Consider the following 13,960-nt stretch of genomic DNA (forward strand, 5'->3'; position numbering starts at 1 on the left):
TTGCTGAAAACAAGCTTTTTAGTACCTTTTAAACTCTTCTCAGTGCTCAGTAAATTTCATGGATATAATAAATATCCAATAGTGTTGTTAGTGACCAGAGATCTGTGGAATTTGTGGCAGCAAGAACAGCAGAAGGTGCCCTCCCCAGTGGACACTAGATAGAGCCAGTCTTTTAAGGGGGCTGTCAGATGGAAGCTGTGGGGAGCAGTTGGGCTACGTGAATGTTCTTTTTCCAGAGAGAGGAAAGAGAGTGACAAGTATAGCATTTTTAATGAGATAACGACAATGTGTGATTTCCCAGGCCACTTTTAATTGGCAAATTAAAATAGAATGAGCTTCTCAGTGGGAGTGTGCTTAAGCTTCATCTGGGGAAACTGCCTTTTCCAGTCCTTGCCTATGATTAATTCTCTCTGGGGAAAAGAAATGTATCTCTTGAATACTGAGTAGAAGTTTTTATAAAATTACTTTGGCTGTGGTAAGATTCTGAAGCAAGAAAAAAATATTTTGACAATCAACACTTACTTCTAGGATTCTTTAGTTACCTAAGATGTAAATTTTCATGTTTGTGAAAAAGAGGCTTAAAATCAGGGATCAGGGTTGGAGTTTGCAACAATGACAGAATTATAGAATGTTTGAGCCACCAGGGATGTTTGAGATCATCCTGGCCCAAAGTTTTCATTTTGGAAAATGAGAAGTGAAGTCTGGAAATCATGTGGCTGGCCTGAGGCAGAGGCACAACTGGGCTCATCAGCTTTGGAGATCACCCGTGGAGGGCTGGGAGCGGGGCGCTTTGGGAGAAGGTTAGTAGCAGTCAATCAAAAGGTGCCATGATTGTTGCCTTCTATTCATGTTCCATACAATTACTATTTAGGTTTTCTTTTTAATATAAACTTACTTACTTATTTATTTTTAAGATTTTATTTATTTTTATTTGAGAGCGGGAGCGAGAGAGATAGCACACAGGGAGAGGGAGAATTAGACTCCTTGCTGAGCAGAGGATCATGACCTGAGCTGAAGGCAGACTCTTAACTGACTGAGCCACCCAGGTGCCCCACATACACTTATTTAAACAAAATTTAGCTTTTAATTCCAACAGTGCATTAAGTCTTAGAATAAATATAGTTGAGCGTTTAGGGGAAGTTACAATTATCTGAGGTGATAACATTTCATTCTTGAAAATTTCATGCTTTCACATCACCCTAAGTATTTGAATACTTTTTATGAATTTTCCAAGGTCTTCTTAAAAATTTTTTTTTAAAAAATTGTGGTTAAGGGGGCACTAGGATGTCTCAGGTGGTTAAGTGTCCGACTCTTGGTTTCAGCTCAGGTCATGATCTCAGGGTCATGAGATTGAGCCCCAGTAGGGCTCCATGCTCAACCTGGAGTCTGCTTGGGATTCTTTCCCTCCGCCCCTCTCCCTGTTCTGTCAAATAAAATAAATAAATAATATCTGAAAAAATAAAAACAAATAATTGTGGTAAAGGATACATAATATAAAATTACCACTTGAGTTTTAATCACACAATTCACTGCCAGGTGAATGCACAAAGCTCACTGTCAATTGAAAAGATGTCCATATCTAGGTGTCCAAATCTAGAAAACATCTAGATGTGAATGTACAAAGCTCATTGTCAACTGAAAAGATGTCCTTATCTAGAAAATCTTCGAAATGAAGTGGGAATGGCTTTTTCTTTTTCCTTTTAGTAATATTTCTGGTTTAAGGTCACAAATTAAGTAGTCTCTTGACACATACTTTAAGACTATTACTAATTTCTACCTTTCTTTGGGTCTGTCAACCAGAGATGCATGCTACATTGATCATTAATTTTTAAAAAATTTTATCCATTTATTAGTATATTATCTTAAAAGTCAGAATTCAGAGAATGATTTCATCTTGTGTCTCAGAATGTACTTCTACATCTTGAAGACTTAATATACTTTTTTCCTCAATCTGGAAATAATGTTATATTTATAATGACATTTTTTTATGCATTACCATCTAATTATAAAATGTTTTAAAGAAATTGCTATTGGGGGGCGCCTGGGTGGCTCAGTGGGTTAAAGCCTCTGCCTTCAGCTCAGGTCATGATCTCAGGGTCCTGGGATCAAGCCCCACATAGGGCTCTCTGCTCGGCAGGGAACCTGCTTCTTCCTCTCTCTCTGTCTGCCTTTCTGCCTACTTGTGATCTCTGTCTGCCAAATAAATAAGTAAAATCTTTAAAAAAAAAAAAAAGAAATTGCTATTGTAAAGTGTGCAAAAAATTCTCTAAAACCTAGTAATTCTGCATTTTCTAGTGGGCATGGGAGGATTATTTATTTTGAAATTTCTGTAATAATCAATAGCATTTATTATATATTTACTATGTACAGGTAAATAGTTCTAAATACTCACTTAACATAATACCACCTTTTGAAGCATGACCTCGTCTTATCCCCATGATACAGATTAGGCTACTCAAGGAAAGAGAGGGTAGGCAGTGGGTTCTAATCTATATAGCTGATAAGGGATAGAGCCAGGACTCAAACCCAGCCAGTCTGCTCTTAACCACCATATTATATTTATCTTCTTAGGAATATTGCTGAATCTCCTGAGTATTTGACCTGAGATAGATGCATTTCTTTGGGACAGTATGGAAATTGCTTCTGTCCCCTTTCTCTTGAAGTTTGGCTGGAAACAATAGTCTGTTGAGAGGTGTATTTCTATTTGGTTATAATGTTCATCTGAAAATGCAGGAAGAGAAGGATGGGAATTGCATGGGAAAAAGAAACCAGTAATGTGCATTTCAAATATTTTGTTTCTTAGGAAACTTTCGAACAGAAAACCTTTAGACTTGTAACATTTGCAAAGATTCCATAAGAGTTTCTAGATGGGGCCTATGTCTTTGAATTTATGAATGGTTTCTCTCATGAGCTACAGTCCTATTCTATTGCTCTAGTAGTTGGGTTTTCTTCATCAAAGCGTTAGCAGAAAGGTGGTCAAAGAACAAGAGGAAAAAATAGCGTGTGATAAATCAAGGAAAAATGTGATGCTGGCCCAGTTTCGCAAATCATTTCTGTCATTAATATTTTCCACATGTAAAATAGTGCCTATTTTGCCCTGAATGACCTTGTTGTCTTAGAAACAAAACAGAGATGTTTCTCAGAATGATGCTGTGGCTCTCAGGCCACTTCAGCCTTCCCCATAGAAGAAGGTCATGCAGTGGCACTCACAAGAAGACCATCCCATCAGTCTCTAAAATAAATTAGCATAATAATCACACAAGGGCCTTATCCCTAGGACCAAAGGGAAAATGCGGTAACCCTGGAGAGAGCACAGTGCTCTTTCTGAGGAAAAAATGAGTACCTAAGAACCCTACCGCCAACTTCCAAGGCTATTGTGATGGTTCAGTTGCAATCCCATTTGGTCCTAGAATGGGCCCTCTCATAACGAGAAAAAATGGCTCAAGATTGGTAGGGCTTTCAAATCACAGAGAACAAGTTACAAAATTAGTTTTGTACAAGTAAACACAGTAGAATGCTGGGTGTGCCCAACCCACATTAGGTAATTTTTGCCATTTCTTGATGTCTTTCTGAGGTTATTTTGGAAGGGTATTTCCTTCTCAGATCTCATGCAAATTGGCTCTTTCTAAGACCCTCTTTGTGCTCCTGGGAAGAGGGCCTGCTCACTGTAGCATGAGCAGAAAATAGCTTGTGACATGTTGGAGTATTCTAGTACTAGAGCTTTAGTGCTAGGGCCAAAGAGCACTAGGAAATATCCCTGATAGGCTTTCCCAAGTCGAAGTACCACATGTTAATCCTCCAACAATTAGAAAGTCCATGATATTATATTCTGTATTAACTCATCTTAATGAATAATTACCTTGCTTCTCATAACCTTTTACATTGTTTTACTCCAGGACATTTATATATTTCTGCAGGGCTTTTATCCCCTAAGATTTTTCTTCTTGTACTACAACCAAGTGTGAGAAACTCAGAATCCTTTTATGTATGAGACTTTGTCTTAACTCACTTTTGCTTCTGAGATGACAAAACAAACAAACAAAAACAACAATAAAATGAACAAACAAACAAAAAAACCCCAACAGAGTAGTAGCACCAGTCTTGTACAGTTTAATAAATAGATATAGTGAGGGTAAATAATCTCCAGTGAATCAAGCATTGATCCATCCATCCAAAATGAACAAAGGACCTCATATCCAAGAATAAATGGGATCCATGCTTCAAGAGGAGTGTGGGCACATCAGTTAGACCACTCCATGGCTCTGCACCACATCATGATTCTTAGACCCCTATTCCTCCTTCTCTATCTCTGTCAAGTTTTCACCTAATTTCTTGAGGTTTCCAAGCGCAGTATGTATTTTTCATGTAGCTGGTATTCTTCTGAAGAAGCTTAGTAAATAAAAACTAAATGTACAAATCCTAAAATTAAAACTATAAATATAGTAAACACCTCTACACAACAACCTGTTTTCTTCAAAATGCCCCATGAAAAGAGGTCAATTTTAAAAAGAGGGCTGGAAAAAAATAAAAATAAAAAGAGGGCTGGTTGTCAACCTTTATAATAGCTACGGGGAGAGCCCATACACATATTTTTGGTAGCTGGTAGTTTCCTGTTAGTTTCTATGCATTATTCCTTTAAACACTGCTAGCCTTCTTTCAGATATGAACCATTGACAGGAGAATTGGACAAATACATGCAGGTCCCTCACTGTTTAAAAAAAAAAAAATCCAAGGCAGAAGATCTTGACAGTGCAGGTCGGGAGCACCACTGTCACATCTGAGAGAAAAAAATTATTATATGCAACAAAGAAGTATTTGCTGAATGAATGAGTGAATGAGTATTTAAATGGAATGAGTTGTCAACAGTAACCTACTGTAGAGAAGTCAAACAGGCAAAAACCTAAAAGAGTCATGTAGTTTGTCATCTTTGAAATTATTGGGAATCTTTAAGGGAGTGGTTTTGATAAGAGATCCTGGTGAGATGACAAAGGAGAAGGATACAATAGCTAGGAATTCTGACCATTTTTCCAAGATATTGGGATAATAAAGGGAAACAGAAAAGTGTTGACATACCCATTAAAAGCTCTTGCATTTAATAATCGAATGTTTTCTTATACTTCCACTTTTTAAAAAGGGTTTTATTTATTTATTTGAGTTAGAGACAGAGACAGAGACAGAGAGAGCCCAAGAGGGTGGAGGGGCAGACAGAGGGAAAAACAGACTCCTCACTGAGGAGGGAGCCCAACACAGGGCTCAATCCCAGGACCCTGAGATCATGACCTGAGGCGAAGGCAGCCGCTTAACCCACTGAGCCACCCAGGAGCCCCTATACTTCCACTTTTTTTTAAGAGAGGCAAGAAGACTTGGGACTTATTATTTATTTATTTTTACAGTTTCAAATATACAACTTAAAGCCTCATCTTTTCTATAACATCACTCTTTTTGCTGGAACAGAATTACCATTAATGAAGATTTAGTCGTTTTAAAAATACATCCTTGTTTTGTTCATTATTTAAATACCTGATTCGACTCAACATTAGTTTCGCAACTTTAGAAGGTCAACTCACTAAATGTACCCAATATTTCAGTTATGGTTTGGAAATAGTTCAACACTACAGATATGAACAACTATGAAGAATTTTAAACTTCCTCCTCAAACAAACAGGCTGTGTAGTTTTATTTCAGCTCTCACACAATTTAGAAATCTAACAATCTCCTGACATCTTGATGTTGCTTTCAACCATTAAAAAAAAATCATGATTTTAAATAGGATATAATTCTTTTAACTTGATGGGATACAAACCAAGTGAAACATACATAGGAATCAACAATTCCTAGTATAGAGAATTAATCAAAGAGAAAAACTTTAAAGTTATGGATCTCTTCACAGAATGACTATTTTTTTGCTTCACTAAAGCATTTTAAGTCCGAGTACTTGAACGTGTCAGCTTTTCCAATTGTCTCAAACCAATGATGGGCCTTCTGGTTCCCCGGGCAGCTAACAACTTTGAACAAGGTTGTGACTGCTCAGTATCGATGCCCTTGTAAAGGGAAGAGTCCCTTTACAATTTTAATTATACATATCTGTTGAATGAAGATTGGAGCCAAGCTGCCAAATTATGTGAATGTTTTCTCTTCGGAGATGTCAAAGTTTAAATGCTATTTCTGTCCTGGGCCTAATTAAAGGTAAAAAAATCATTAGTAATCCAGCAATTGTTGTTATGGAAAGAGCTTTGACCTACATGCACATCTGCCCACCAGGACTCTAAATGAGCTTATTAACTCATTTGACATGAGAAAACCGATAGTGACAACTTGAACTGGCTGCCAGAACATGTGGTATGTCAGCCAATGGCTTCAAGGCAGATGATTTTCATTCCCAAATCTCTGATGCATATGGTTCTCAGCAGGAGGGGTACACTGCTGTGTGTGTGCGTGTGCACATGTGTGCATACATGCATGTGCACAGAGACTGCCAAGGTAAAAACTCTGATGGATCAAGAAGCCCCAAATGCTGTTAACGTAAAGGTGCTGAGTCTAACCCACATGCCCAGTCAAGCTGGGCACTAACGTGGAACTGAATCAGTTACTGCAGGTTCTTCAGAGGGATGTCAGAATTAAAAAAAAAAAAAAAAATCACATGAATGTCCCCAATTCAAGTAAATTGCAAAAGCATCACAAGAGGGAATATTAAGTTTATTCCAAGGGCAAGGCTTTTTTATTGCGATAAAAGTCCAAGGAGTGTCCACCCGAGCTGAGATTCTTAAAAACTCTCCTGATGGGCTGCTAAGCAGTCCTTCCTTTTAGGGACAATGACACACAGTTCCTTAGATTTTATTATATATGAAGTATGACTTTCCTAATAGGTTGACCATATGTATATCATTTTTATGGGTTGATCATGGTTGAATGTTATCAACTTCATGTGGTTTAATCTAATAGCAATCGAGAAAATGAGTTGAGTTATTAAAATCTGGTATAATACTACAATTTTCATTACATTTTCACCTGGTTCCAACTAAGACTGTATCTTGGCCATACTCAAATCATTCCGCACCTATCCTTCAAATCTTATTTTAAGCAGCATGCTCATCCACCATTTTCCTCCATTTGGAAAGTATGAGAATATTTGTCACAAGACTTAAAATATTAAAGTTGGTGTTACACTTATTTGGGAAGGAATAAAAAAAGAAGCTCCTAAAGTGTCTTTCTAATGTTAAGACCCCAAAGTGTGATTACATTGTTCATAATTGTATTATTCAAGAAGAGGTAAATTCTGTCCTCAAAAAATTCAGAGTCTTGGACAACCATTCATTATTTATTATCTTAGAGCAAGGAAAGATGTTGACTTTGGTTAGAGCTGATGCCAGGAATAAGCCATGTTGTGTTCTCCTAGCTGACTTCCCATACAGTGTAACCTTAAGAATTTTTATTCCTTCAGCTGAAAAGAAAATGTTTAATTTTATTTGGGTAAGTTTGCAGGAGACACTGTGTGTAATAGGTACTTGATATCACTATGTAATTTGTATATAGCTACTTTTGGTTGAAAACCTAACTAAATCAGAGGGAACTCCAAAGGAGCATCTCCAGATTCCCAACCCCCTCAGCTGAGAACTGTTTTGTTTCCGGTTTACACCAGCAGCTAGCATGGTACCAGCTCCCAAGCTGCTGCTCAGTAAGTGTTTGCTGCCTGAATGGTGGAGGGAATGTTATCAATTAGCTAAGTATTGACAGTGCAAAACTGAGCAAAGTCACAGGACATCCTCCCAACAATCTAGGGGGAGTAGTAATTATAATGAATACTTAGAAAAAGAGGAAAATGATGCTATCAATACCTCCAGGATAGGAATTTCACCTGATCGGAGAGGCCCTCTCTGAAGCTGTGCTGCTTAAAATAAGATTTGAAGGATGAGTAAGGGTTGACCAGGAAAAAAGGAAGGTAAGAACACCCCATATAGATAGAATAGCATGTGCTATGACCGTATGGCAGAAGGGAGCCTGGCAAGTACAAAGAACTGAACAAAGGTTAATGCTGCTACGGTGCTGAGTGAAGAAGCAACTAGTTACAGAAGGGACTGGAAAGCCCATGGGACCACACCATGCAGGGGCTCACAAGTCTTATAAATAGCTCTGTCTTTCCCCCAGGAGCAAAGGGAAGGTCCTTGAATGGTTTCACTTGGATTAAAGATAAAACTAAAATTAAGGGTTGCCTGGTTGGCTCAGTCATTTAAGCGTCTGTCTTTGGCTCAGGTATGACCTCGGGGTCCTGGGATTGAGCCCTGCATCAGGAATAAAAAAAAGAAGTTGCTAAAGTGTCTTTCTAATGTTAAGACCCCAAAGTGTGATTACATTGTTTATAATTGTATTATTCAAGAAGAGGTAAATTCTGTCCCTGCTCAGCATCGGAGGCTGCTTCTCCCTCTCCCCACTGTTCAGGCTCTCTCTCTCTGGCTCGCTCTCTCTCTCTGTCATATAAATAAATAAAATATTTGTAAAAAATTAAAAAAAACCTAAAATTAAAAGAGTGTGTTGGCAGCAATGGGAGGAATAAATTAAAGCGTGCTATGATGAATGTGTGTAGGGTACTAAAGACTTTGTTGTAGTCTGAACAAGAGGTGATCTTACTTTGAGATCTTACTTACTTACTCTTTAGTCTTAAAGAGGCATGTTAGAGGATTAAAGAGGTAGATGGATTTGAGAGAGATTTAGAAGACATATGGAAAAGCGGTGGCGATGCATTACACATGGAGGGTAAGGGAGTGAGAGGTGTCAAGAATGATTCCTTCTGGCTTGACTCATGGAGGGATTGTGCTCTTCACTGAAACGGAGAATGCTGGAAGATGATCAGGTCTGTGAGGGGAAGAGTAGGAGTTTGTCTTTGGAGATGATGAGTTCCTTTTGAAATTCTCTTTCCTGACTTCTATAACACTATTTTTGGAGTTCCCATTTCTTTTTCTCAGCCACTGTCTTCCTCAACTCCCCACAGGACATTTCTGTGGTCTTCCACTCCCACCCCACTTAATTGTTGGTACTCTCCATGGTTCTGACCTGAGCCTCTGGCCTCCTCAAACACTATTTAATACAGTAGCGACATGTGGCTACTGAGTCCTTGAAATGTGGCTAGTCTAAATGGAAATGTGCTATAATTGTTAAATACACAAAGGATTTCAAAGACACATGTTAAATGATAAATAAAATCACTAATAAGATTTTTATATTGATTATATGCTGAAATGATAATATTTTGGATATATTGAGTTAAATAAAATGTTATTACTTCCTTAATGTGGATAGAAAATTTAAAATTACATATGTGGCTCATTGCATATTTCTAGTGGACAATGCTACTCTAGACAGTGACCCTATTGTTGTCTTATTTTTATCCATTTAAGCCCACAGAGCTGCTTATTGTCCCCAGAACTTTTCATATCATTTTATGCCTCATACTCTTTCCTTTTCCTGAACTTCTGTTCCTCTTCTTTTCTATCAGATTAGATATGATTCTTACCTTTTTTTGTTCAGAATTTTTTTTGTTCAGAATTTTTTTTGTTCAGGAATTTTTCAATTCCTTAAGGTAGAATTAAACATTTGTGCCTCATAGTCTTACATTCTCTCTTAATATCTTTATCATAGCTAATTCACATGTTCATATTTACTTCTATGTTGATTTGTCTTTCCATCCAGATTGTAAATGTCTACAAAGTGCAGTTGTAATCTGATTTATGTCAATAATTATGTAACTGGGTACTCAGTACCAGGGTGGTGCTCAATGAAAGTCTGGTGAAAAGCAATTGAATCTATACATATTAAACAGCTATCATGTGATTAGTTATGACTTAGATGTTTTATAGACAATATCTCACATCCTCTCAGCAGCCCTGAAAGGTAGATATAATTATCCTCATTTTGCATATGGGGGTCTTGCAGAGCTCAAACTGTTAGTAAATTATAGAGCCAGGATTCAACTAGATTGAATGGGAAAAAAGACATTTTTTTCCCCTGTGATCCCATGCATGGTGAAAAATGGATTAAAAAGTGATGATTATATCCCACACCATAAAATAAGGAAACAAACCCATTTCCTAAGATTATTAGAAGATTGAGTGACATAATATACACAAAGTGTCAGGGCAGTGCTTGGAAATATTGGGTTTTATTAAACATTGGCTTCCTTCAGTGTTAAAGCCCATAGCACAAACATCCTTAATTTCTGAGGAAATGGTGGTTTTCCTAACCTCCTCAATATCCCTGCCTATGCTTACACTCATATAGAGGTCATGAGAAACAAACCCCCTCCAGGGCTATCCACTTTAACTCAGTCCTCTTTGGATATGCTTCTGATGGTTAAAGAAAGTGAAGTAGAGAAATAACAAGTAACACTGGGGCCATTCAACCTCTCTCTGTGTGTTTATACTTACTGGTGAAGGTTGGGTTATGAATAATGGGCAATATGGCCTTGGTGAACTTCTAGAAAATCATTGTGAGTAGAGTGTGATTCTTCTCTTCCTCTTCTGTCTTACCAAGTGATGGTATGTTACAATCAGGACCACTTCCTTTATCACCTGGGGAATCTTTGTAGGAAAGGGAAGGGAGAAGTATGAACGGGATAAAGATTAATTGTAGGCCAATGCTGGTCTGTAGGCCTTATGTTGAGATGCTAAGCTCTTGAGAAAGAAATTTAAACAACTGAAAGGTGAAGATATGTTGCTACTGAGCTGTGCTAAGGTAGGGAAAGTGATCCCTCTATAACCCTTAGATCCCTATACCTTCTCTAAAAAAGCAGTATTGAAAAATCGCTCCATGGCTATTGGTGCTTGACCAAAGGTAAAGGAAGCTCATGGGCTTAAGAGCAAGACAATTGCTTCTCCTACTGATTTTGCTGATTAACATATTTCAAGTTAACAAAAGAACCAGTTCCTTGTCCATATTTAGAGGAAAACTTCTCACCAACCTGTGCTCTTGTTTGTTTTAGATCAAGCATACAGAAAAATACTAAGTAGGGCAGAGCTTCCACTACTTAAAAAACTCAAACTCTCCTCCAAATATATACTATGTATATATAATATAATATAATATAATATAATATAATATAATATAATACTTAAAAGCCTCTGATCCATTACAGAACCAAACTAATATAAAAGGGACAGGAAATGAATACAATAAGGAACTTAAGGCCTTGTGTTATTATTATTTTAATGGTGTGTTTTATCTCTTAAACTGGTCCTTTGAGGTTAGGGGTGATGTCATAAACTTCTCTGTATTTACTTCATTACTGGTTACAGAGTAAGTGCTTGGTGTTCCTTGAGCGATGGAAGCAGTCACCCACACGCAATATAACTGACAAGACTGTGGCATAGGAAATTATAAGGAAACCTTTCTTTGAAGTGAAAATTTGGAATCTAAATTAGGAAACTAAATATTCTCTAGCATTAAACTTTGAGATCAAGAAAACAGCTTCACATTTGGGAGAATCTTTATGTCTGATATTATTTGTGGAGAAAGTCCATGGCCAAGAACATGTGAAAAAGAAGAAGGGCAACTATCTGGCTTCTCCAGAAAATTTAACATATATAGAAAAATAAGTACAACTTTGAATTTTAAAAAGAAAATTCAAGTTGATTTATCTACCAGATTGACTTATACTTAAAAGAATGAACTGAAGGTAACTTTAGATCCAATTCACCCAAGTTCCAAGGTGTCCTAAACTCATAATCAAGTGATTTTGAGACAGGTTTTCTTTGTTCTAATTTTGAGCCTGGGCATATCTTTTGGGGAGCTGATTTGACTCTGACCCTTCTCTTTCCCCTTTGTAACTGAATAAAGTCCACAGACTTCCTTAAAGTAATGCCCTTACCATATCAACAGGACATTACTAAGAGTCCTCTTCAAAAACACAAGCCTCCAGGGAAAACTGAGGCTTTAACATTGGTAAAAATTCTTTTGTTCCCCTCAATCTGGAGAAGGTTTGTCTCAACTTCTTATTTCATTTCACTGTTGCTTAATATAAGGATGAAGAGAAATCTCTAAGTTGGATGAAAATTTAAATACCAAGGATTCATTAACTCAAACAAGAGAGTATTCAGAAATCTTCCTTCACATAAATTAGAGGTATGTGTGTACATAAAGAACTAGAAGGAAATGCACCAGAAATTAGTAGTAGTTATAGATAGATAATTTAAAATTTTCTCTGTGTGCATGTTTTTCAATATATGGCAAATTTTCTGTAATGAAGGTGTATTATTTTGGTAAACAGAAAAAATTAAAAAAAAAAAGAAACTGTAATCAATAATCACTCTCCTTTCTCCTATCAACATGCCACATGACTGGAAATTTGAGAAACCTGCCATGTACCTGTGGGTGATATTGAGGTGTGAGTTTGGGCAGGCCACATAACCTCTCTGGGACTCAGGTTCCTCACCTATGAAATGTAGAAGTTTGAGTGCTTCCGTCTCATTTAGTTCTGTGATGCTTGAATTCTAGGATGGGCCTGCCACATAGCAGACTATTAACTGAAAATACTTCTGGCTTCTTGTAACTGACATCTTCATTAATTGTGGCTTATACCATAAGAGTTCTTGTTGTTTAGTAAACAGAAGATTTGAAGGTAGGTAGCTCAATGAGGTTTTGTTTGATTAAGTTCAGTGAGGTTTCCCGGAGCTAGGACACTTCAAAATGTTTTTCTGCATAGTCCTCTACAATGGTTGGCAGTCATCTGAGAGACTGTTATCTCGTGGTTACAAGATAGCTATCATATCTCCAACTAGCAAAGAAGAGGCAGAGGTAAAACTTTCTCTTTGCACCGAATAACGTCCCCATATCTCATTTGTTGAACTGAGCCACAAGGCCAGCCAGGGGCAAAGGAAAGGAGATTCTAGACTTGCATGGAACCAATTATCATTCATCCTACAGCCCTGAGTGTAAAGACTACCTTTCTATTGATGTGAACAGCTCAGGTTTCTAATAGCAGGAAAAGAAAGAGGAAAGGGGATGGTCATTGGGTAGGAAACAAAGGTGTCTGTCAGAAGCACATAATAAAGACCTGTTGAGCATACAAGTGAGGGCTGCAGGACCCTAAAACTTTTGTTTTTGTGGGCTTCTTTCTCCATAAAACAATGTTAAAAATTATGTATTACTACTGTGTTGGCAGAAAGACAAATTTGATACAGACTGGATTCATTGTTATATATTTATTATTTTTTAAAAATTTTTATTCTGATTTTAAACATCAATATGGAAACATTTTCATGGACCCTAGATATTGTGCCCACTGTGTGCAATGGTTAATTCAATCCTGGGTCTATATTGTCCTTCCAGCTGGATTGTAAGCAATTTGAGGGCCGTGACACATCCTAGATTTCACTGTTGCCCTCAAAGCTCCTACAGCATCACTATATATCTAAGAGCTGTTGAACAAATACTGTTGAGTTGACCTAATGCATAACTGTTTCTTCCTCCAGGGTGAACCAGGTCCCCCTGGTCCTTATGGTCCTCCAGGAGCCCCTGGTGTTGGACAGCAAGGAATTAAGGTAACAATTCTTGTCTTTTTCCCCATTGATAAGTACTGAATTTATTGCAGGGGCTGGGGAAGCTGTGATGTGAACTCTACTCAGCTTTGCCCTCTAGAGACAAGGAGGCTGCCTGTAGAAGGTATTTATAGTCTGGGTGGTTGGCTTGGACACTGGGGCAGTTACCACAAGAATAATCAATGTATTTATGTATTTTTTTTATTTGATGGAAATGAAAAGTTTGTTTTGCCTCCAAATGCCCACCCTCTCACCAACATACATCTAGTTCTGTTGCGTTTTCATGGAATTTAAATGTTAAATTTAAATGCAAAATGCAAATGCAAAAGTGATATTGGGATGTGAAATATGTTAACATATGAACTATCACCTGTTCATGTTAAAGAAGCAGAAAGGGGGCAGAAACCAGAAAGACATAACACTGAAGAGGTAGG

General features: G+C 37.5%; 1 protein-coding gene across 1 annotated transcript in view; it reads left to right on the forward strand.

Annotated features, from left to right (window-relative positions):
- COL28A1 (collagen type XXVIII alpha 1 chain) overlaps positions 1 to 13,960 on the forward strand; it is a 146,355-nt gene that overhangs the window by 30,838 nt on the left and 101,557 nt on the right. Inside the window, 1 exon segment of the mRNA XM_032874384.1 lies at positions 13,461 to 13,529. Coding sequence (XP_032730275.1) covers positions 13,461 to 13,529 — 69 coding nt within the window.

Source organism: Lontra canadensis, unplaced genomic scaffold, assembly GCF_010015895.1.
Source record: "Lontra canadensis isolate GAN:19392208 unplaced genomic scaffold, GSC_riverotter_1.0 scaffold2, whole genome shotgun sequence".
NCBI classification, from domain to species: Eukaryota; Metazoa; Chordata; class Mammalia; order Carnivora; family Mustelidae; genus Lontra; species Lontra canadensis.